Source organism: Diplotaxodon limnothrissa, linkage group LG23 (genome assembly GCF_057381915.1).
Source record: "Diplotaxodon limnothrissa isolate DT_005_m linkage group LG23, D_limnothrissa_male_GT1.1, whole genome shotgun sequence".
Lineage (NCBI taxonomy): Eukaryota > Metazoa > Chordata > Actinopteri > Cichliformes > Cichlidae > Diplotaxodon > Diplotaxodon limnothrissa.
The window spans coordinates 30,945,105-30,969,698 of NC_140617.1; the positions used below are offsets into that span (position 1 = coordinate 30,945,105).

At 41.4% G+C, this 24,594-nt stretch overlaps 1 protein-coding gene across 1 annotated transcript in view; it reads left to right on the forward strand.

Annotated features, from left to right (window-relative positions):
* ncam2a (neural cell adhesion molecule 2a) overlaps positions 1–24,594 on the forward strand; it is a 460,352-nt gene that overhangs the window by 363,010 nt on the left and 72,748 nt on the right. Inside the window, exons 7-8 of the mRNA XM_085347241.1 lie at positions 4,609–4,778; positions 20,450–20,595. Of these exons, the coding sequence (XP_085203367.1) occupies positions 4,609–4,778; positions 20,450–20,595 (316 nt within the window). The remainder of the gene's footprint in view (positions 1–4,608; positions 4,779–20,449; positions 20,596–24,594) is intronic.

Here is a 24,594-nt window from a genome sequence, read left to right on the forward strand (position 1 = left end):
ATGAGGACACATACACACACAAGGTCTTTTTGTAAGTGTTTAAGAATTCACACAAAGCCGAGGGCAAAGTTAAAATGCAGCACTTCAAAGAAAAATGTTACGGCCACAGTGATTCTGTGATAGGAACAGGTGCCGTAACTGCTTTTGTTGCCTGTTGAAAATGAAGCTTTAGATGCTTGGCTGGGGTCAGCATATACTCTGACATCAGTCTGAGTTCTTCACTGCTCACTTTGACAGCATGCTGTCGAAAGTACTGTGCGAAAAATGAAAGCTGGACACCGCTCTGCTATTTTTCTTCCCCTACTACATCAGCTGAAGTCAGCTGATTGTAGCCAAAGTGCACAGAAAAAACATTACCCTTGATTTTGTTTTATCTGAGTACTCATCGTGCAGATAATTGAAGAACTTGCGGTACCAGTTGAAGGTTTGAATGGGTGAGTGTGTCGGAAAGGGATAAGTGAGGGATTACTGGCTAATATGATTACTTGATTTGTTTTTACAGTAATGCTTTGGATTACTGTAATGTGATTGGAGTAACTTTGTGTCCTAACATAGCAGGTTGAGGCACTAAAACCTGCTGTGCACATGTATTTTCATTGCTCTGTGGTTCTTAGGCTTGCACATTGGCAGTATGTCATTCGCTCTCAAAGTGTGGGTCATACTGAGATTCTATTTTGACATATTTTGGGGTTTTGTGACACTTTTAGTCTCATGGAGTGTAGCTGTAGTAATGTGGCTTGGCCACTACCCTGCTACAAGTAGATAATGGCACAACCTTGTGCCAGACCTAGACACCTTAGTCTTTATCAGAGGCATGAAAATTGCAAGTTCAACATCACCATTTGAATTAGCATGTTAACTTTGTGCGAGTGCTTTTTAACCTATTATGACACAGTCATACTTGGAAAAAATATTAACAAGACATTGTGAAACGAACTTGTGATCTCATTGCCTTTGAAGACCACTCGCAGTCAGTTGCTGTCTTTAAAGCAACTTTGGTACATCAAGAGAGCACTAAGAATCAGTAGGAATCAGTCTGCAGCTAAACGGAGTCCAGTTGGCAATTACTTGCAATCGGCAATATGAAAAATGGCAATTATTTGAGATAAACTGGCAAAAATCAAAACTAAAAAATGAGTAAACAAATATTAACATAGTTGCTGCAGGACAACATTTTGTCCTGACAACCTTGTTTTATATAGAAATAGAATAGATAGAAAGGTTCAAGGTCAAGTTCCATACTGCAAAGAGATGTGTCACAGTACAAGGTCATCAGTGACCAGGCACAGTCAGTTATAGACTGATTCCGTAACATTTGGGGTTAGATACAGGCTTATGGTGACATTGGAGCAACATCCACCTCTTTCTATGAATTGTTTTGCCACTTTTAGCACCATGAAATGAAAAAAGTGCATAACAGAAAAACCATAAAACCATAACACATATCATACGTGCTTTAGCATGGAGCTAAAATACACCCAAACCCCAGTGGATGTCAGTTGCATAATGTACATAATGTGCTGCATGTTTTATTTCAGCATACCATCCTGCGAGGTTTACTTGAAAGGGTACTCTTGCATGCTCCCACTTCACTCTAATGCTCACGTACTATTTTTTTTAATGCTGACTGAATAAAATATAAATCACCTGTCAAGGTCTCATTTCAGCTGACTGCAGATTTTGAACTTTTTTAGTGACCATGGACTGCCAAACATTTCTGTGTAGTCTGTTTCATTTCCCAGGTCAATAAGTCCTGTGTGTCAGTCCCAGACTACAGAATTAAAATGCGTAAATCACAACAAAGGCTTCGGTATAAACAACGCATCACATTCCAATTTAGTTTTTCTTTTGATGCCACCCCTCCTAACTAATTCCAGGCTCTCCCGTTGCATTTCCTGTCAGAGCGAGGTTTCACCTCATCCTCTGTGCATCTTGGGTAATGGACTACCTGTCAGCAGTCAGTCAGTATAATGACATTCAGCACTGCAGCACGCCCTCCACTGTCCATTCCAAAGATGAGGCCTCTCTTCATTTCCTCTTTGGCTCACCAGAGTTATTATTACTTGGCTTTGGTGTTTCCTCTGACGACTTTCAATTATCCTCCCTCTCGCTTTTCCTACAGTACAATGAGGCTGAGCTCACCACGCAGTATAACTGCACTCGTGTCTATTTGTGTCTGAGTCTTCAAATCCCCTCATGTGAAATCTCTAAAAAAATAAGAGTTTTTTAGTGGAACAGTAAAATATACACTGTGAATAATACAACAGCCTGAACTGAAGACTTGAGATATATCTGTTCTGAATTTATTACATAAAATAACTTGTAAAATAAAATAAAAAAACAAGATGCTATTGTCCATATTTAACGAAATGTTGTTTTTTTTTTTATCTCTTTTCATACCTTTTCTTTATATTTGCGAGTGGGGCAGATTAATAATGAATCACAACTGAATATGCTGAAGCACATTTGCAAACATCAGATCAGCTTTATCTGTTTTGTGTTCGTTTATGTAAACCCTTAATGATTTTAATTTCGAGAATCTCATCCGTTTATGCTCTGCTTCACATTCACACTGATACATAAAACTATATGTAAGCCTTTCAGATCCCCTGGGCAGATTAAATATTTCACTGAGTGAGAATTGGGGAGAAAAACTAAGTGCAAACCCTGCAGTAAATGAGCCATTTTTCAATTGATAATGAACTGTCTGAAATCCAATTTTTACTTAATTAATACATAAATTGGGCAAAAAATGGTGACTGTGGCACTCTTGTTCAAGTTTAAACATGCTATCCTACATGAAAACTCCCAGAACATAAACGTCTTACTTATTAGGGTTCGTTCATAGAGCTTAAATTAAATATAAGTACTAGAAAAGCTCCAATAAAGCTTAGTTATAACAACAAAGTAGAGAAAAGCTGTGTTGAAGCAATAACTTTTTATTTTATGACAGAAGAAGGGTCTTCACAAGTTATCAGAAGGAAGTAGTAACCAGGGCTTGGATCAAAGGCAGGCCTGTATTTGTTTTTAAGGTTTTTTTTAATAAGTAGTATATTTCACTAAAAAACTTTCCATTTGCTTTGGTAAAGTTAATGCATGTACTGATAAAACTGCAGAGCGCAGTAAGTCACACATAATAAAGATCAGTTTGGATCTCTGTAGAGATCTTACTTTTGCCAGAGAGCAACCCAGAAACTGCTGCACCCATGTTCTCACAGTTTACTTAAACTGACACAGACATGAACAAACATTCATTTTGTCTGGCTTTAATTTGTTTGCATCAACCACTTCCCAAGTGTTTATTATTATTAGAGACACAGCTTTTAACTGGCTGCAGTTATTTTATTTGAGGAAATGCAATATGCAAAACAAAGTCTAGTTAAATCTGCACTGTACACACTGGTTTGTATATGTTAGTTTTAAAGAGTCCCTTCCAAATTTGTCCTTTTTTGGCATTTTTATTTATTAATATTCATAAATAGCACAACAGTATTATCAGTTTTCATAGTAAGAATGCTACCATGTTACCAAAGGTACGTATTTACAAATCCAGGACATGGAGAGCAACATCAGCGATCTTCCCATGTTGTGTCCCCCAGGTCAATACTAAGTTTGTTTTGTTGTAATATCCATAAGCTCACAAGTAAAGTATTGGGCTGTATTGGGTATTCACATACTAAACACAAACTTCAGCTGTCTGTAGTTTGCTGATATGCAGTATAGGAAAGTAGATCTTAAAAGAAAATTCTGGTTACATATCAGAGAATTAAATTTGTGTGCTACAAAATTAAATGTATGTAAACAGGTATTTCCCGTGTTTTGGGTGCCATTGCTGCTTGATCCTACATGAATTCAGTAACTAAGCTAATCTTATTTTTAGCGACTTACAAATGCTGTAAAAGGACCTGTTGTCTAAATCAAAAAAAACAAAGCTATCCCTTGAACCTTTTAGCCTGGTTAACTAGCTGCAAATAAACAAGCGGAGGAGGCAGCTAACATGCGTCAGACTATTATGATTTTGTTATGAAGCTTAAATATAGACATGCGTCAATTTATCAGTTTGATTTTTCTGGATAATTTCCCCACAGAGCCCAGTAAGAAAAGACATTAAGTCAGCAATGCATCTCCGCACCACACCGGAGTCATTTAGTGAGCATTGCAGTCCATAAGAAAACATTCACAGCAACACTAGTGAGTGCTGGCAGGCCTGTAACTGACACGATAAAGATGTTACTTTTCTGCATGGCAGAGTTTCACAACTCTGATGACATACAACAAACTATTCATCGAGCAATTGTTATTTCAATTATTGCCTGATCTGTTTATCCAAAACAATCCTTTCATCACACTTCAAATAGTGTCTATAAAAAGTGCCGTCATGTTTTCACCTGTTTACCTGCTATAGATAGAAATAGTTTCAAAGCCGAGGTGTCTGCACTTTGCCTGATTTTTATGGGATCGGTTGACACCCAAAATACAGAGATTATACATCTGTAACATCAAACGTGTACTGACGCATTCATATTTTAGGAGTTCAGTGTCAGTTTTGAGGTAGTTGCCAAATATTTCCACTCCTTACTTATGTGCCTCTGCTTTTCACTCGTGCAGGAAAGGGCAGCAGCTGGAGCCATCGGACCAGTACATTTTGAACAGGCTTGATGGCGGGCGGAGCATGTTAACCATCCGCAACATCCGGCAGGGTGATGGAGGCACCTACTCCTGCAGAGCCACCAATAAGGCAGGATCCCAGGAAAGAGAGCTCTTCCTCAAAGTGTTTGGTAAGCATGCAATCTGAGTAAAATACTATAGTTGTATAAGATACAGTTTATTTATCCTAAATTTTCAGATATTAATCACAACTATTAAAAATAGTGCAAATAATGTCAAAAAGATTAGTAAAAGAAAATATACAATAATATAACAAGATAAAATAGATCCATAAGGTAAGAGGCACTGTGGATCAAAATCAAAATATAATAAGACATGTTCAAGAAATATGAAGGTTTTAGAACAATATATAAAATATTAATAAGGTTTAATTAAATTTAATTTTCTAATTTTCTACAGACACTGGCCACTTTATTATATACATCTCTTCAACAGTGCTCATAATTACGGGTACCACTCCTGTCAGTTAAAAAACGGAAACTACAGACACCTCACCAAAACTGGACAACAGAAGACTATAAAAATTGTCTTAATTTCTTCTCCTGGTAGAGTCAGTCTTTGGTCGACTCACATGAAAGTGTGGTTCTGTCCTGCCTCATATCAATAGTTCAGTCTGTTGGCGTGTAATGGTTTGGGGGACTTTTTCTTGGAACATTTTAGTGTTATTTGAGCACCAACTGATAAGTGTAAGAAAAACCACGTTGTTCCTTCTATCTCCCCAAACCAGGACTAACATAAAAAAATCCCTTCCTATCACTTTAAAGGGTTTGTTTTCTTTTTCCATTATCTGTTATTTGGTGCCCCACCAAAGATTTTAAATGTAATAGCATTACCCATGACAGTAAACAGTGTTTTATGTTGATCCATAAAGCTTTATTGTAAGGACATCCACAAATTCCATTTTATAAAGAAATGCAGAAAAAAATGTCCAAATATGACAGTCGGCCCACACCAATAACAGCTTTATCAAAGTGATATATTTCTGTTAAAAAATAAATATTTCATTTATTGCTTCATATTTCAATTACTGCGCTCCTCATAAAAAATTTCAATTTATATTTTCATAAACCTGCCAGCTATTTCCTCACAGATCGACGTGATAGCGCTGCTTCTAGCTCATGAAAATGTATGGAGATTTGTGCTCAAGTCATCAACATCCTTTGGAGATGTGAAAAGCGCTTGTTCTTCAAAATGCACATTTAAATGAAGAAGTTAAGGGGGTGGGAGGAGTTCTGCTTCCAGGCCGTGTGGTGGGAGAACGCAGTTGTAAGTTAGTTTTATTACCCTTGACAGCACAGGCAGGAGGAAAACAGGAATTTTAAGTTAGACAAGGTGTGTGCAGGTGTGTATGTGCGCTTCACTCGTGTTTAGGCGCTGTAACCCATTGTGAGCCTCATCTTTTTCTGTGGCACTTTCACAGATCTGTTTGCACATGTTTGTTGTTAGGTGTTTGCTTTTATACACTCTAAGATGTTCACATCTGGGGGCCTCCAGGAAACATAGTGTGTCTTTTGGCTGCTCTGTAAAGTTGCAAGAGCAGTCCATGAGCTGTAAAAGGCTGAAGCCTGCAGTCTTCGGGGATTATGTCAACTTGTCCTGCTTTTCAGGCAATGAGTCATTTGTTGCTGTAGAAGAAAATCCATACTATTAAGGAATAGCTGCATGTACTTGTTAGACATGCTAGAAGAGTGGCTCAAGGGATGCTTGGTTGGTCACTCTATTACTTTAGTCTGGACTGAAATATCTCAACAATTTCTCTGTGGATTTCCATTTACTTTAATGACTTTTATGACTTTGTTGGTCCACTAACTTTCCTACCCAGCAAATATTGTTGAGAAGATATTACAGATCACTTTGGAGAATTCTAAACAACACTGAGATTTGGTAAAAAAAAAGTAAAACCTGAATGCTGTCTTCATCAGTTTCGTTCAAAAATAGTCTAGAAAACATATCTTAAATTCTATTAAAGAGTAAAACGGTGTATTTTATCAACAGTTCAACTATGCCAACAATAGAAGAGAAGAGAATAGTCTTTTATTTTCATTGTACATTTAAAACCAAATTGTGGGTGCTCTACGGCAGCTATGTAGGAATAAAATATAAATATCAAACAAACAGGAGATTAGAGCTTAGGCCATTCTTGCCATCAGGCCCGCTGCCCTGCTAATGTTGTTTCCAGTGACAGAAGCACATAATGACATGAGATTTATAAAACTAAATTTGTTATTGTTTAAAAAATGACTTTCAGGGCTAGTCGACATTATATGTCCACATTCTAACATTTCACAACCAAATAAGATTTTATTTAGTGGGGACAGGTTAATTTGAAACTCTAAATTGAAAAGAGGTGTGAATGTGTCTGTGTGTTAGCCCTGCGATAGACTGGCGACCTGTCCAGGGTGTACCCTGCCTCTCGCCCTAAGACAGCTGGGATAAGCTCCACTGCCCCCCACGACCCTGAAAAGGATAAGCGGAAGCGAATGGATGGATGTATGGATAAGATTTTATTTATTTAATTTAGTACAAATGCCAAGCTCTTTTTTGAGAAAAAAAATCATGAATCACTTCTTCTCTTTTGTTGCGGAAAAATAATTTAAGCATTGAAACCAAACAGATTTTCTGAGATTTATTGAAAGAAAGTTAAACCCTTGCAAAGGGATCAATACAATGCAAACGGGGTTTGTACCAGCGTTGACCAACAGGTAAAATAATAACAGCTCCTTTAAAGCCGTTGTGCGGATACAATCTTTGTCTATTCAGTGGTTGGGAGTGAAATCCTCGCCATCATCTAGGCACCAGCTTGATAATGAAGTGTATCATGGCCTTGAGCAAATCTTAAAGTCATTTGTTTTCCCGTCTTCATACACTCTTTCGTTATACAAGAAATTTACAATTGCATATCAATAGTACGCAGAGGTTAGATGAGGTGAAACAAAAATTTTCCATCACACATTTCAACCAAATTTAGAGGTAAAGGGTGCTTCTTTTTAAAGGTTATAACTAACTGACCTGATTAAGCCCAACCCCCCCCCCCCCCCCCCCCCCCCCCCAAAAAAAAAAAAAAAACCAACCGTGAGTTGGGATCTGGTGAGAGTTTCCTCTTTACTAATTATCTACCACCATTATGTCAAAATGTAAATCCATCAAACCTGCAAAACTAATTTTGTTCCTTTCAGATCTGCTTTTTTTTTTTCTTTAATGGCTTTTAGCAAATGTTGTTGCTAATAGCATGAACGTTTGTGTGATGGTGATTGTTGTACACCTACTAACATGTGCATGTTGTCAGAGCCAACAAACAACTGTTTCACCCCTTATATCAAGACACTCCTAAACCAAAGGTTCTGTGACACATTCTTATTTTCAGATGAAAGTAAGTTCAGTATTTTAGGAAATCAAGTTCTTAAAGTCTGGAGGAAGAGCAAAGAGCAGAATCCAAGGTGTTTGAAGTCTACGGTGAAGTCAGTGATGAGTTAAAGCATAGGTGTCAAACTCTGGCCCGCGGGCCAAATTTGGCCATACCGCGAGCCATACCAAATTATTATTAGAGCTACCTACTGGTATTATACAACTAATATATATATTGTTTAGTATTAAGCTTTCCTTGTTCCATATTCTGTTTTTCAGCAAAACTTGTTTGAGTCCATTAGAAGAGATTCATTCTTAAATCTGGAGGAAGATTTTTTTTCCCAATAAATATTAATGTTAGCCCGCGACCTTGTTCCAGTTTTGAATTTTGGCCCACTGTGTATTTGAGTTTGACACGCCTGAGTTAGAGTGACATGTGATCTGCTGGTGCAGGTGCTGGCAGATGGACTGCTGTGTTTTATCAGGTCCAAAGTCAACACTGCTGTCTACCAAGTGATTTTAGAGCATGCGAGCTTTGTGGAGATGCCAATTTCTTATCACCTGGCACAGTGCCGAAACTACTACCAAATTATCTGCTGACCATACTATTACTTTGCTTGATTGGCCAGCCACCTCGCCTGACCTGAACACCACAACCCAGGCTTCAATAACACCTCAGAAGTGCGACAGGCTTCTTTTTATATTGTATAGAATATATATATATATACACTCAACAAAAATATAAACGCAACACCTTTGTTACTGCTCCCATTCCCCATGGGATGGACGTAGAGACCTAAAATTCATTCCAGATACACAATATAACCATCCCTCCCAAACAGTGGTCACAAATCAGTCCAAATGTGTGGTAGTGGGCACATCTGCCATATTGAGATAATCCATCCCACCTCACAGGTGTGCCACATCAGGATGCTGATCTGACATCATGAGTAGTGCACAGGTGTACCTCAGACTGCCCACAACAAAAGGCCACCCTGGAATGTGCAGTTTTTTGCGCTATTGGGGGTCTGGGGACCCAGAACCGGTCAGTATCTGGTGTGACCACCATTTGCCTCATGCAGTGCAACACATCGTCGCATGGAGTCTATCAGATTGTCAATTGTGGCCTGTGGAATGTTGGTCCACTCCACTTCAATGGCTGTGCGAGGTTGTTGGATATTCGTGGGAACTGGTACACGCTGTCGTATACGCCGGTCAAGCACATCCCGAACATGCTCAATGGGTGACATGTCCGGTGAGTATGCTGGCCATGCAAGAACTGGGACATTCTCAGCTGCCATCTGCCCTGAACAATGTGAACCATGATTCATCCGTGAAGCGCACACCTCTCCAATGTGCCAGACGCCATCGAATGTGAGCATTTGCCCACACAAGTCTGTTACGGCGACGAGCTGGAGTCAGGTCAAGATCCCGATGAGGACAACGGGCATGCAGTTGAGCGTCCCTGAGACGGTTTCTGACAGTTTGGTTGTGCAAACCAATTGTTCCAGCAGCTGTCTGGGTGGCTGGTCTCAGACGATCTTGGAGGTGAACCTGCTGGATGTGGAGGTCCTGGGCTGGTGTGGTTACACGAGGTCTGCGGTTGTGAGGCCAGTTGGATGTGCTGCCATATTCTCTGAAACGCCTGTGGAGACGGCTTATGGTTGAGAAATGAACATTCAATGCACGGGCGACAGATCTGGTTGACATTCCTGCTGTCAGCATGCCAATTGCACGCTCCCTCATTGCTTGTGGCATCTGTGGCATTTTGCTGTGAGACAAAACTGCACATTCCAGGGTGGCCTTTTGTTGTGGGCAGTCTGAGGTACACCTGTGCACTACTCATGATGTCAGATCAGCATCCTGATGTGGCACACCTGTGAGGTGGGATGGATTATCTCAATATGGCAGATGTGCCCACTACCACACATTTGGACTGATTTGTGACCACTGTTTGGGAGGGATGGTTATATTGTGTATCTGGAATGAATTTTAGGTCTCTACGTCCATCCCATGGGGAATGGGAGCAGTAACAAAGGTGTTGCGTTTATATTTTTGTTGAGTGTATATATCCTGATTGATCTTAGGAACACTTTGAGATACTGGATTTGGGATTTTTATGAGCTATAAGTCACTTTTATCGAGATTGGAACGAAAAAGGATTGCAATCTTTATGCACGTTTATCTTTTATAAGTTTATCTTTTTTAATTAAATCATGAAAATGCCAACAAGCAAAAGCTTCTACAAAGACTGTGAAAAGAAGAAGAAAATGGGCTGTAAGCAAGGTGACCTGTAAGAAACGTGCTAAAATGGATTGTTTCAGACACTCTTTAAAAGAGCCCATTTATATGGCAGCATGCAAAGCTATGTTTTTAAAGTCTCTGAATGCAAATACAGAGTCTTAGAATGAAAGAGATCCCTTTGAAAAAAGAGTGCTAACAAACACAGTGTTATGATTGGCGCTCTCATCATATTAGGATAGCAATATTAGCAGTTAGCTAAGCATTGCTGCACAGTAACTTTTGTTAGCTACAGCAACAGTTTTTGACCAGCAGAGTATACGTTTTTGACAGCTTCCATGGCTAAATGTTGTCAGCGATACAGTTTGATAGAAGATAATTCTTCAGCTATCTGAAGCATCAACAGTAAATGTCAGGTTTCAGAAAAAGAGTAAGCAGATCCTACATTTTCCCTGCAACACTCAGCAGCTGTACCGGGAGACATTTATCACAGAAGCAGAGATTTTCATCTATCTGCAGACAGACTCTTAAGCGTTTGCCACAGTTTGCATTTTTTCCCCCCATTGTCAGTAGTCTATGAAACACAGCACCCACTTTAATGGGTTTTTCATTCTGTAATTTGCACACGTTCACTGAACACATCACAAATACATTCTTTTCTGGGGGGTTTATTCCCTATGTATGTTCACTTGAATCTACCATTTCTGTTTCTTCATGCATGTAGCCAAGAACAAGTCTTGACAGCAAAGACAGTAAATTACATCACCATAAAAATAACAAAAATGATTTTTCAGTTAAACCCTCTAAACTCTGGAACATTACAAGAGGCATCAGGGATGACAGGAGAGAATCTGTGCTGACATTTGCTTTGTGGATCGGCACAGCTGAAACAACAAATGCAGAGGTTATAATTATCAGATACAGTCAGTACCACATTTTACCTTCTGATACCTGTCAGTGGGTGGGAAAAGAGCCTTATGTCAAATATTACTATAGAGAGGATGAAAATACTGTTTAGCTGCATAAGCAGGCTTGTTCCTGCATTAACTGTCTGCCAAGAGGCGTCAAAGCAAACCATCTTTTTTGGTCTTTCATGAACTAACAATGTGACAAACTGTACATTTATGCCACTTTCTTCTCTTTCTGACATATTAATGGCTTTTTCATGGGTTATGGTTAGGATTGAGCCTGCCAGGGCTGACAATGTGCAGTAGCAAAATACAACATTTGCAAGTACAATTATTATAATACCTGTAATTAGAATAATTAAGCGTAATTAGAGGTATTACCATGTGTTAGAGTAAAATACTAATAGTTTTTTTGTCATGCTGAGTTTAAGAGAAACTTAAAGAAGTTCATTTGAATTTACAAACTGAATAAGAATAAAGTTCACTTAGTAAAAATCCAAGGTCAAATAAATTTAGGATTTTTGTCTTTTAGCGTAAAGAACGCTTCTCATTTAAAGAGGAAATGTTTTCAATAAAACATTATTAATAGCAGTCCCTGCAGAGTGGTTTGTGCATCACGCTTGACAAATGTGAGTTTTTTCATTTAATATTTTTATGATGAAGGGCATTTGAGGCAAACAGCTGTGGATAGGAACTGTAGAACTGGTTCAGACCAGTTTCAGCCATTAACAGTTTTCTGTGTTTGGCAGTCGGATCGTTTTGAATCTGTATTTGTATGTTTGCACACGAAGAGCTGTCAGAACATGATGCTTTTAACATCTTTCACTCTGCAGACATCATCCTAACAAAGAAATTGTGCCTCATTATGGGGCCTTATAGCAAAAAAAGGGGGGGAAAAACCCGACGGTTGAGATAATTTCGCCTCTTCTCTATGTGGCCTTTTGTATTGACACAAAACAGAATCAAGCAGATTGTTGCACTATTTTCAAGAAAAGGACACTTGATTCTGAATGAGTTCTGAAGTGCGCTGATTTGTTGTTGAAACAAGTAAAATTATCCTTGCTATTCCCAGCAAATCTATTTGACTTGATTGAGGAAAACAAGAGTTGAGGACTTGGTTGTAGCGTAAATAAGCCATTAATGTGGTTGTTTGTGCTGGGATTTGAGAAGATGTTTATTGTTAAGTGATTTTCTTTTTTATTGTTTGCTTCATCCCTACTGCCTGCCGATATTCGTATAACTGCACTGAGACCGGGCACAAGGCATCAATCATATCCAAAATGCTTATAGAAATATAAAAGTGTCTTATCAATGATAAGATACTTTCTGCACATGCTGGCATATGGAAGATGTTAGATTCAGGACTCACAGGGAGGCCAAAAGTCAAGAAAAAAAATGTAAAAATGAGATGACTCATTAGCTCCTTGGCTGCTTGGCTATTAGCTGACTAACATTACAATACCACATGCCATATGTAAACATTCTTCATAAAAAAAAACCCAATGACTCAATTTATTGGGACCATAAATGTCTACTAAGTTGGACATTTTTGTCAAAGTGCAGAACTTTCATGCAACCTTGAATAATGCAAAACTCCTATACTTCAGTTCGTTTTGTGAGATGTTTCACAAAAACATAATTCAACACATCATGTATGGATCCAATATCTGATTGCATTTCCAGTTCAAAAAATTTCACTTCGCTGAGCAATTCTTATCTTTGAAAAAAATGTCTGTGTCAAACGTTAACATTTGTTACTCTCCCTGAGAAATACAGCAACTAGTAGTAAGTATGTCTGTGAAGGTTCTCAGTCATCCAGGTCATTGTAGTCTAAGGAGCTTGGGGAAAAAAAGTGTCTGGACTTCTTTAAGTTGCTAGAAGACGTTTCACCTCTCATCCAAGAAGGTTCTTCAGTTTTAAGGTCAAATGGTGGAGAGTCCCAGATTTAAACCCTATGGGAGTGTTCCCCCCAAGAGGGACGATGGACAGGGGGTCCATCAGCCAAGGTTTCGGGTGAACTCATTGTGAAACGTAGCCCCCACCCTATCGTGTGATTTCCTGAGGTCACCAATGCACCTCAGGAAGTCACATGATAGGGTGGAGCTAGGAAACCTTGGCTGATTGTGACCTACACCTATTTTCACACATTGGCTTATGTAAATAGGTAGAGGATCATTAGGGGGTCCATCGTCCCTCTTGGGGGGATACTCTCATAGGGCTTAAATCTGGGACTCTCTAACATTTTACCTTATAACTGAAGATGTCACAGTCTGGCTGGGGCAGACTGTATGTGTTTGCAAAAGAGGACTCAAACGCAGACCAAAAACTGAACGTGGCGTGGATTTAACAAAAAACAAGCCGTTTATTGAAGCTAGCAAAGAGGGTACAAACAAAAGGGCATTGATGAAACTAAACAATAACCTAAACTGGGTGAACTAAAACTAAACATGAAAAAACCTTAAACATGGTGAACTGACATAGATACCTGAAGTTGTGACATGGATGAGCAGACGACCTGACAAAGAATGACTGAAAGCACACGGACTAAATACACACAGGAGGATAATGAGGGAAGTGGGAACACATGGAGAAACAGCCAACACATGAACATAACGACGTCACAGTGGAAGAGAAAAACTTAACACGATGAACACAGGAACACCAGACCTCTTCAAAATAAAACAGGAAACATAAGACGCAGACATGACAACCTGAACTTGAAAACGTAAGACACAGACATTAAACACATGAAGGGGAAGGGAGACTTGACATGGGCGGAAGACACAAGGGGAATCTAATAACAAAGAACTAGAACAACCTAGGCATGATAAAAAATGAACTTAGAAAACCTGAAGGGCTTAAACATAAACTAAAACTCAAAACGCTGGGTCAAAAGACCCAGGATCGTGACAGAAGAAGCTTCACGGATGAGAGGTGAAACGTCTTCAAGCAATTTAAAGAAGTCCAGATGCTTTTCTTTTTCCAAGCTCCTTAGACTAGTAGTAAGTAAGTAAAATTTATTTACAGGAATCTGTTACAAAGTGCTTTACACAAAAACAAGAACATGACCCAGATGTCTATCTAAATAGATGTGTTTTCAGCTGTTTTTTAAAAGAAGCCACAGAGTCGATGGTGCGTAGAGGAGGTAAACCATTCCACAGTATTGCTGCTAGGTTGTGGAAAGTGCAATCCCCCTTTGTTTCCCAACTGTACCGTTAGCTTACCAACTTTTGATGATGTTTGATGAGCTGCAATCGCCTGCCACCTAAAAATTCTTTACTCCATTCATGGAAGCTCGTCTTCTGTAGTGCTAGCTTGACACATGCACAACTTCATTGACATTTGCACCATGAACGCATCAAAGTAATAAAAAGAAAAAAACTAATGTCTGGAGGACGGGCCGCTCATCCGAGGCGCAGAACAAAGAAGCGCCGGGGAAAACGCGCTGGTATTAGGAACAGACTGAGACAGCAGGCGCATCGCGCACCACTGCCCAGTATCCTACTGGCCAATGTACAATCCATGGAGAACAAGCTCGATGACCTAAGAGCAAGGGTCATCTTCCAACGTGACATGAGGGACTGCAACATTCTGTGCTTCACAGAGACATGGCTGTCCCCCACCGTGCCGGACCAGGCCGTAACTCCGTCGGATTCATTCTTTGTGCTCCGCGCGGACAGAACGGCAGAGTCGAACAAAACCAAAGGTGGGGGAGTGTGTTTCATGGTAAACAGAAAGTGGTGTGATGCCAGGAGCATTTCTACTCTCTCCAGCGGCTGCTCACCACATCTGGAGTTCCTGAGCATTAAGTGCCGCCCTTTCTATCTGCCCCGTGAGTTCACCTCAGTCTTCGCCACGGCGGTCTACATCCCACCCCAAGCGGACACAGGTATGGCTTTGTCCGAATTACATGATGTGCTGAGCTCGCTTCAAAACAAGGACCCGGGCGCAGCCCTCATTGTAGCAGGAGACTTTAACAAAGCGAACCTCAGACAAGTCATGCCAAACTTTTACCAGCATGTCTCGTGTCCAACGAGAGGGGATCGGATTTTGGATCACTGCTACACGCCATACAAGCAGGGCTACAAAGCTGTCTCACACCCGGCTTTTGGGAAGTCTGACCACAACGCCATCTTCCTCATTCCCCAGTATAAACAAAGCATACGGAGGGAAGACGTGACCACGAAGGAAGTAAAACGGTGGACTGCCCAATCAGAAGCTACGCTACAGGACGCACTCAACGACGTAGACTGGGACATGTTCAGAGCATGCGCAGTCGACATCAACGAGTTTACGGAAGTAGCAGTATGCTTCGTCAATATGCTAGCGGAGGAGATTATCCCCACTGCGAGAGTCACCACATTCCCAAACCAGAAACCGTGGATGGACAGATCGATCCGCACTGCAGTAAACGCCAGGACCGCCTCCTACAACGCGGGTCTCGCCACTGGCGATATGAGCGCCTACAAAGCGGCCTCATACGGCGTGCGGCGCGCGGTGAGAGATGCCAAACGCAGGTACCGGGAACGTGTGGAGTCCCGCTTCCACCAGGGCGACACACGGAGTATGTGGCACGGACTACGCACCAGTACGGACTACAAAGCCAGGGACACTGCGCCGATCAACGCCGACTCTGCATTCACCAACGAGCTGAATCGGTTCTACGCCCGTTTCGAGGTTAGCCAGGCGGCTAATGCTATCTACCGCCTGACTACCGAGGACAGTGATGTCATCAGCGAGAGACCGGTGACCAGCATCGCGGAGCATGACGTCCGAGCGGCACTGAGGAGAGTGAACACAAGGAAAGCGGCGGGGCCAGACGGTATCACCGGCCGTCTGCTGCGCTGCTGTGCTGACCAGCTAGCAGGTGTGTTCACTTACATCTTCAACGAGTCCCTGGCGAAGTCTGTGGTCCCCACATGCTTCAAAAGATCCACCATCATCCCTGTGCCCAAGAACAGCAAACCCTCATCCCTGAACGATTACCGGCCAGTTGCACTGACCTCGGTAGTAATGAAGGTGTTTGAGAGGCTGCTGAAAAACATCATCTCCTCCTCCATCCCAGACACCACAGATCCGCTGCAGTTCGCCTACAGATCCAACAGATCCACAGAGGATGCCATCGCCCACGTCCTACACACCACTCTCAGCCACGTGGACAAGAAACAGGGTAACTATGTGCGAATGCTGTTTGTTGATTACAGTTCAGCGTTTAACACAATAGTGCCCTGCAGACTGTTCACAAAGCTGAGGGATCTGGGACTTAACAGCCGTCTGTGTGCATGGGTGTTGGACTTCCTCACTGGCAGAACTCAGGTGGTGAGGGTGGGCAGGTGCTTCTCCAACAGCATCACCATCAACACAGGAGCACATCAGGGATGTGTCCTCTCGCCACTGCTCTACTCCCTCTACACTTCAGACTGTGTGGCCACCCATGGCTCCAACACCATTGTGAAGTTTGCTGACGACACAGTGGTGTTGGGTGCCATCTCCAACGATGAGGCGGCCTACATGGATGAAGTGAAGAATCTGGCATCGTGGTGCCAGGACAACCACCTCCAGCTGAACGTCAGCAAGACCAAGGAGCTGGTGGTGGACTTCAGAAGGGGTCAGCACAGAGACTACAAGCCCATTATCATCAATGGAGCTCCAGTGGAGAGGGTGCAGTCCTTCAAGTATCTTGGTGTCCACATCTCCTCAGACCTGACATGGGCTGCCCACATTCAGGTCCAGACCAAAAAGGCTAGGCAGCGCCTGTATCACCTACGACAACTGAAGAAGTTCAGGGTCTCTCCAAAGATCCTCAGGATTTTCTATACAGGCGCTGTGGAGAGCATCCTCACACAGAACATGACATCGTGGTTCGGGAACAGCTGTGTGAAGGACCAAAAAGCTCTCCAGAGAGTGATCCGTACAGCAGAACGCTGCTGCAGGATTGCTCTCCCCCCGCTTCAGGACACCTACACCAGGAGATGCCGGACTAGAGCAGCGCAGATACTGAAGGACCCGTCCCATCCTGGCAACAAACTGTTCCAACTTCTGCAATCTGGTAGAAGGTTCCGCATCTTCCGGGCAAGGACAGAGAGACTCAAGAGGTGTCACAGGCTGGGTCTCCGACCCAGCACTCTGAGTTTTCTTTGTATTTTTTGATATGTTATTAGTTTGTGTTATTTCCTATTTTGCCTTTAGTTTAGGCAGTTATTGGTTATTGTTCCTGGGTTTTCTATGTTTTGGGGTTTGGTATTTATTCATCACGTGTTGGGTCTGTTGAGTTGTGTTGTCATGTTTAGTTGTTAGTATTTCCTGTTTTATTTTGACAATGTCATGTGTTCTTTGTTCATTGTATTTAGCTTTCTCTCCTGGTCCTGTCATTAGGTTTATGTCTGTCAGCTGTTCCCCCATGTGTCCCCACTTCCCCTGATCACCTCATGTCTGTATTTAAGCCTTTTGTTTTCTTCATGCCATTGTCGGTTCGTCTGTTTATCTCACCAGGGTCACAGTTTTAGTCATGGTCTTAGCCTGTTTACCTCACCTCAGTCATAGTTCTAGTTTTCATCTGTTATGTATTATTAGTCTTAGTCATGGTCTTTGTTTATTATTTTTCCACCACAGTCATAGTTTAGGTTTTGGTCTCAGTACCATTTAGTATTTTGTTTCTTAGTGTTTTGCCTGTTTGTTTTTGGTCTCTTGGTTCATTTCCCTGCCGTCATCGCATTAAAGGTTCACCTTTCTGTTAATCATTACAATTCCTCGTCATCATCTGCTTTTGGGTCCTGTTTCCACACACATCGGCGCACCCCGCCGTGACAAGAGGAGCTTCTATCCCCAAGCCATCCGTGCCCTAAACACACACACCCGCCCTCTCACATCATCTATAATTGACTGAGACAGGACTCTTCCAGACACTAAACCAAGGCACAATGTACATTTCAATTCCTTTAATTTTAAATATGTTTATATTGTCTATCCTGTAAAATAGTCAGATATCTATTCATATTAATGTACAGAATTCACCTGCTTGCTGCTACTACTGCACATTCACCCAGTGTATATACTATATGTGCATATATATATATATATATATATATATATATAATGTTCTTCCTCTACCCCCCCCCCCCCAATTTTTGCACATGTCGAGGAGCGTGTCAGGCTACATTTCACTGTGTGTTATACTTGTATAACTATACATGTGACAAATAATAAAGAACCTTGAAGAACCTTGAACCTTGAACCTTGGAGGGTGTAACGGGGCTGTGTGATGTCATTATTTTCTCACCACTGTGCACTAACTCCACACTGTCACTAGAAGCAATGCCAGGCTGCAGCACATGAAAGATTAACTCATTCAAGAATGACATGCATTAACCTGCTTCAATGCATGTAAGATTGCGTTGCTTATTAATTCTCTCAGTACAGTTAGAGTACAGCTAGATTATCCAGCCCACATTAACCTCTGCACATACCTGATTAAATTGCTCAAATTATATCTTACTATTTTATCTCCAAATACAGTAATCTGACAAACCCCCTTTTCTTGTTTATTGGCTGTTTTCTTTGTTGGTGCAGCTGACCATTCGCTAATCCCTAGGTATCCCCAAGTATCTACAACTTACTAGAACCCTTTGTTTTTCTGACACAGTGAGAAAGTAAGCTTTTTCTTACTCTCGCTCCCAACATTTGTACATTTTCAAAGGAGCCTTATTACTTTTGCTTCAAGATATGTGAGGGCTGCTATTGTTATTTCCTGTCACTGCGCGCCTTCTCGATATCAAACTGATTTGAACCTAAATGAAGGGAAGGGATCTGAGACAGAGATGAAAGAGGCAAAATAACATATTCGGGGAAAACGAGTGCAAAGCAAACCCGTCTATGACAGAGAAAAGTACAGTTTGTGACATCATGACAGGAAACGAAGGTCAGTTACACAAAAATAGCTGCTTGAAAAGTCCTTCAAAGAGCTGCTTTTTACTTTGACGCTGTAAGTACATTCATTCAGAGCCAGAACGTTTTCACTTTGACTTGAGTAAAGAAGTTGAATCAGTACTTCAACTTTTTCTCTGTGTGAAGCATCTGTGTACATTTCCCACCTATGATTGTAGTTTTAATGATTTTTTTATTACTTCCAGAAGGGTTGTTTCAAACCAAGAACCTTTTTAAAGGGCTGTTGCAGTGATATCATCCTAAACCTTTAAACCATGTCTCATCTACCATCCAATAACAAAACTTGTGAATTTCTCATGAATACAGTAAGTTAAATCGAGCCATTTTCGTGAATGTTTTTAGTGAGTTTATTGTTACTGTAAACCTTTTTTTTTATTAAAGTTGAGATTCAGGCTAATTTTGTCTAACCATCTTTGTTGGTTATTTGTGCCTATGCAGTTTGGTCACTTACTAAAAGTCCTTGTAGGCAGAGGAATATTTGCCTGGTTGCCTGTGTATATGTTTTTGTGACCCCCATGTTTTGACAAGCTCCCAAAATCCCTCAAGATGGCTCCTTCACCTCGAGGTTGAAGCCATGTGAAATTGCCAAACACTTCCCCCCGGGCGGTGTTAAAAGCCTTCAGTACAGTAGTCACTATTTCCTGTTCACTTCCCTTTGCCTTTCGGATTTTATGCCATGCTACTTTGCAAGCACCCTGTTAACAACGTAAGTGCAGTGTGTGTGGGGGGAAAAAAGAAGTAATCCATGATTCATGTGACATGCTCTATGCCCTTGACATGCATCAGGTTTCAGGGCTTGCTTAGAGCATCTTATCAGGGGGAGGCGAGCAGGGACCAGCCCCCAACGGCACGCTTTTCAGCACTTATCGCGGTGCTCACTCTGTGCCAAAAGCAAATCACACGGTGCTGGAGAGGCATCCTTCCAGACAGAAATCTGTATTCATTTAAAATAAAAAACGTGGATCAGTTGATTTGTTCTTTCAAACTTTAGCAAAGTCAGTTTTCTCATCTAGTCCAATGAGTGTGTGCAAAATAGGCCAGAGGCCATGCTTTCTCACTATATCAAACCTGTAGAGTATGACTGCACTGTATAAATTATCTTGGCCTACTCTGTCAGTACCAAAGTCATGCATCAGCTTGGTGTTTAAACCCCATGGTATAGCCTTCATCTTCTAACTCACTTTATGAGTTAGATCTTTGACAGTTTCTCTCCTGCTCATCCTTTTATTCACTTCTCCTTCCTTACTCACACCTTTTCTTCTGGCCTTCAAATCTGTTCTCCTCTACTCACTTTTTTTCTCTTATTTACCTTCTCTCCCCCGCTTGTCCTCTGTGATCTCCAGTCCAGCCCCATATCACCCAGCTGAAAAACGTGACAGCCGTAGAGGGCAGCGCTGCCATGATCTCCTGCGTGGCTGAGGGCGAGCCTCTGCCTGACATTTCCTGGAGAAGAGCCAGCGACGGTCAGACCTTCGTGGACGGAGACAAGGTAGAAGCTGCCAGAAAGCCCATCTGGCTGTGCGTGTGTGTTTGTGTTCATCATCGTACAGCATAGGCTGGAATTACGGCATGAGTGTCGTGCTCAAAGGATATGACTTAGGCAGGAAGGATTTATGGGAAATTTACTGGGGTTGCATACCAAATGCATTTACAGCCATATGCCAAAACATTAAAACACCTGCCTAATACTGTGCAAGTCCCCTTAGTGCTGCTTAACAGGCTCATGTGACGTCTGGGTGTGTCTGGCACCTCTTGCTTTTGTGGGTGTTTAGGTAAGGCCTATGTCAGGGGTGTCAAACATAAGGCCCAGGGCCCAGAATAAGGCCGGCAAAGACTCCGATCTGGCCGACTGGAAGGCTTTGGAAAATGTGAAGAAGTGCACAGATTTTAAACTCCTAACTGTATTTTCATAAGTTTTACAGCTTTGCCTATTGATACAGACACTGCCATTCATACCACACGAAAGTAGTTCAGTAATAGATAAACCATTAAATGACAGAAATGTCTGGGCAGTTTTATCAGTTAAAGTGGATGAGTTTGACATCCCTGGCCTATGTGTTTCTGTAAAGGTGAATCCTGTGGAAAGTTCATCCGTGTGAGTCTTTTGTCTAGTTTACTGTGTTTGTTGTGTTGCTGGAATGAGGAGGGAAAAACACCCTTAGGTTTTCAGCTCAGGATCTACCTGGATAGTCTTCTGAGAGACCACAGTCATCGGGGAGTGTCACTGCTATTGTTACTTGTTCTGCTACAATTTTTAGGTGGGTGATATGTGTTAAGGCAATTTCCACAACTGATCTTATTCGATTCTTATGTCACATGCCTGAGTTTATTGTCACAACTGATCACTCTACATTACAGATGAGACACAGATTTGACAGTATTCATATGTATATGGATGGGAGCTACTTAAATTGTATTTTGATTATAATCACAGGTACAAAAACTGACTTAAAAGAATCCAATCATTAGAGAGTCAACCACAGATTGTGTGTCCTGGGCCAAATAAAACAGTGCACGTACTGGTAATGCACAGAGGGGTGAAGACGGAGGCGCTGCTGGTTTTATGGAAGCATCGCTTCATTCAATTTCATTATAGCTTTGTTTCGAAGAAGTCACATTTTGTCTCTCATTGTGGCGCGGCAGATGGCTCTACCAGTGAGCCTCGGGCACTGTTGCTATGGGAGAAAGTCAGTCAGTGGTGTGAATCAAAACACTGCAGTCACTGTGCAGCAAAACGCAGCACCACACTTCACTGAGTTCACCCACGACCGAAGAAGAAGATGAGGAGAAGAAACAAACGTGTCATTTGAATCCACAAATCTTTATTCGTGGCTGTGTGTTCTTGTGGTTTGAAATGCATCTTTGGCTATGAAATGACTACAATTTCTCTCTAGTGAGAGCCACGGATTTGCCAAATGTCAACTCTAAGGAGTTTCACTAATGAGTTTTGTTTTTTTTTTAATGAAGGAAAGGTGTCCTAAAATTCTCCGTCAAACCCCACGAGGTCATGGAGTCGCTTAACTGGAGCTACAGAGAAAATACCAGCTTTTGTTGTCATGGTGACCATTAAAATGTCACTTTATTTTTTATATATATGAACAAAAACCAAGTCTTGGTTCTTATTGCCGCGGACTACAAAAAAGCAACAGCAGACAGTAACGGCTAATTACTCGTATATGTTGCACCGTTAAAATTAAAGCATTCCCATCTGCCTTATATGAAATGTTGCAATTACAGCCATTCATTGGTGCCACTGCTGTACATTACAGAGTGATTGATCCGGATCTTTTCCTTTTGACAAGATTTTATTTTCACGCTCTGTGAAGCCTCAAAGAGAGCGACCCTCAAACAACAAATGCACATTCACCTTGTACTCACATTATTATCTCAAGGGAAATCAGTAAACACTTTTATTTTGGTTATTTTGGAAGCCAGGACCTTGAAGTTTTCAGGTCAAATCTTTTAGTTTGTACTTTCTTTCTGTCTTCAGTACCTCCCTCAGACTCGCTGACATTATATTCAATCCAGTTTAACCGAAGCGACACAAAGCTTCTATTTTTACTTGTTTCTCCCAGCATCCATTATTCACTTTCTCCATAATAACAGCCACACAAGTGACAAACTGAAAGAAGCCTTTTCTTGAAATAGTAATTATTCCTGAATGGCATGCCATCAATGTCAAAACCATACTCGCTTCCATGGCAAGGGGTAAGAAGCAGCTTAAAAAAGAGGAAGAAAAAAAAACCAAAAAAACAAAGATGGCAGCCGTTCCTTTTGCTGGGGAAAAAGGTCATCGCAGAGATAAATGAGTGTGTGCATTGGCTCGAATCGCTCGGGTTGATAAATCACAGCCGAAAATGAGAGTAAGTGCTTCTCTTCCCACAGCAAATGCAATTATGGAAATGCGCAGTGCAAACCAACACACCTAAACATACGCAAAGACAAACATGAGTCGTGCAGTGCGAGGCGTGATGGATGGCAGCAGTCATTTAGGTTTAAAGCAGGATGTTCCTCTCTCAATTTGCTCTCCAATCTGCATATCCAGCCGCCACACACGTGTCTCCCGTTTAGAGTTGTTAAGCTTCGGAAAGTCCTACATGTAATGTTACGTACTACATAGTGTTGCTTCCGTCCTTTTCATTCTTTGTCAGGCTAACACCCTGACCCAGGGTATGAGTGCATAATGGGATGCAGTTCCTGGAATTTAATTATGAATCGAGGCAGAGCATTCTGTGACACCTCGGGTATTGTTTTGCTTCTGATCAAAGTTACTGTCTGCTGTTGTAGTCATTCAGAATATCCAAGGCTAGAGAGCAAGTGTCATTAACTCCGTGCTTTTGTGTAGATGACTTCTGAAAAGATTGACATATTTGCTGTGATTCAACTGTTGATTTCACAGCTAAACCTTGAAATAAGAAGACTCCAACCAATTGTTTCCTGACTTCTCTGTGCCGAAAGACTGCAGTGAAGCGGTCACACCATTGTGATTAATATCCTGGCAAGTAAACCCAGGTTTTTGAAATTTTAAAAAAGAAAGCAGACAGGTATAAAGCTGCAGTTCTCTCACAAGAAGTGCAAACCACATAATGAGGCACGTGTAACAAAGACTGAAAGTAACACAGTTGCTGAAGAAAAAGAAAAGCTGTCTAGTTTGACAGGCTTACCAAAGTAACTCACTACCCCCAATCATTGAGGGGGCAGTTAGTACACCACACTGCAATTAGAGCTGTATGTATTCCAAATCCATGTGTGTTAGCATGTAATAAATGCCACTTTGACCTCGCCTAGTGGTGTGGTGGTTAGCACCACTGCCCCAGAACAAGCCATTCCTGAGTTTGAATCCACCAGCTGGCCGGGGCCTTTCTGTGTGGGGCCCGTGTCTGAGTCCAAAGATATTCTAAATCGGGCGTAGGTTTGTGAATGCTTGTCTGTTTCTTTGTGTTAGCCCTGCAACAAATTGGTGACCTATCTAGGGTATCCACTGCTCTTACCCTGTGACACCTGGGAGTAGTTCCAGCCCTACTGTAACCCCAAATTGGATAAGTGGAAGAAAATGGATGGGTGGACTCTTTTTTGCTATCTTGCTCTTTTGCAAGAGAATGCATGGCACTCATACAGTAACAACTAGTTTTTCAAAAGTATTTTTACATGCAATTGTCATTTACAAAGTAAACATATTGCTTGGTTAAAAATTACTTGAAACTATTGACTGATAACATAAAGCCTTGAAGAAATTTTTTATGGAGGGCATAAAACAAGAGAGGGAAGTAGCAGTTTTTGTACCGTTGCATGCCTTTCCTGGAACCAGAAGAGTCACCTCTGGCTTGTCTTTAGAAAGAATGCAGGTTTAAAGCACTTCCTGAGCGACTTCACTCTTCAAACTATGCTCATTGTTTATATTCACTTCAGTTCAATGTTATTTTTAGTTCAATGTGATTGTCCCGACAGTAGTCATCTCTGGGCACATTTTATTAACTTTATGGATGTA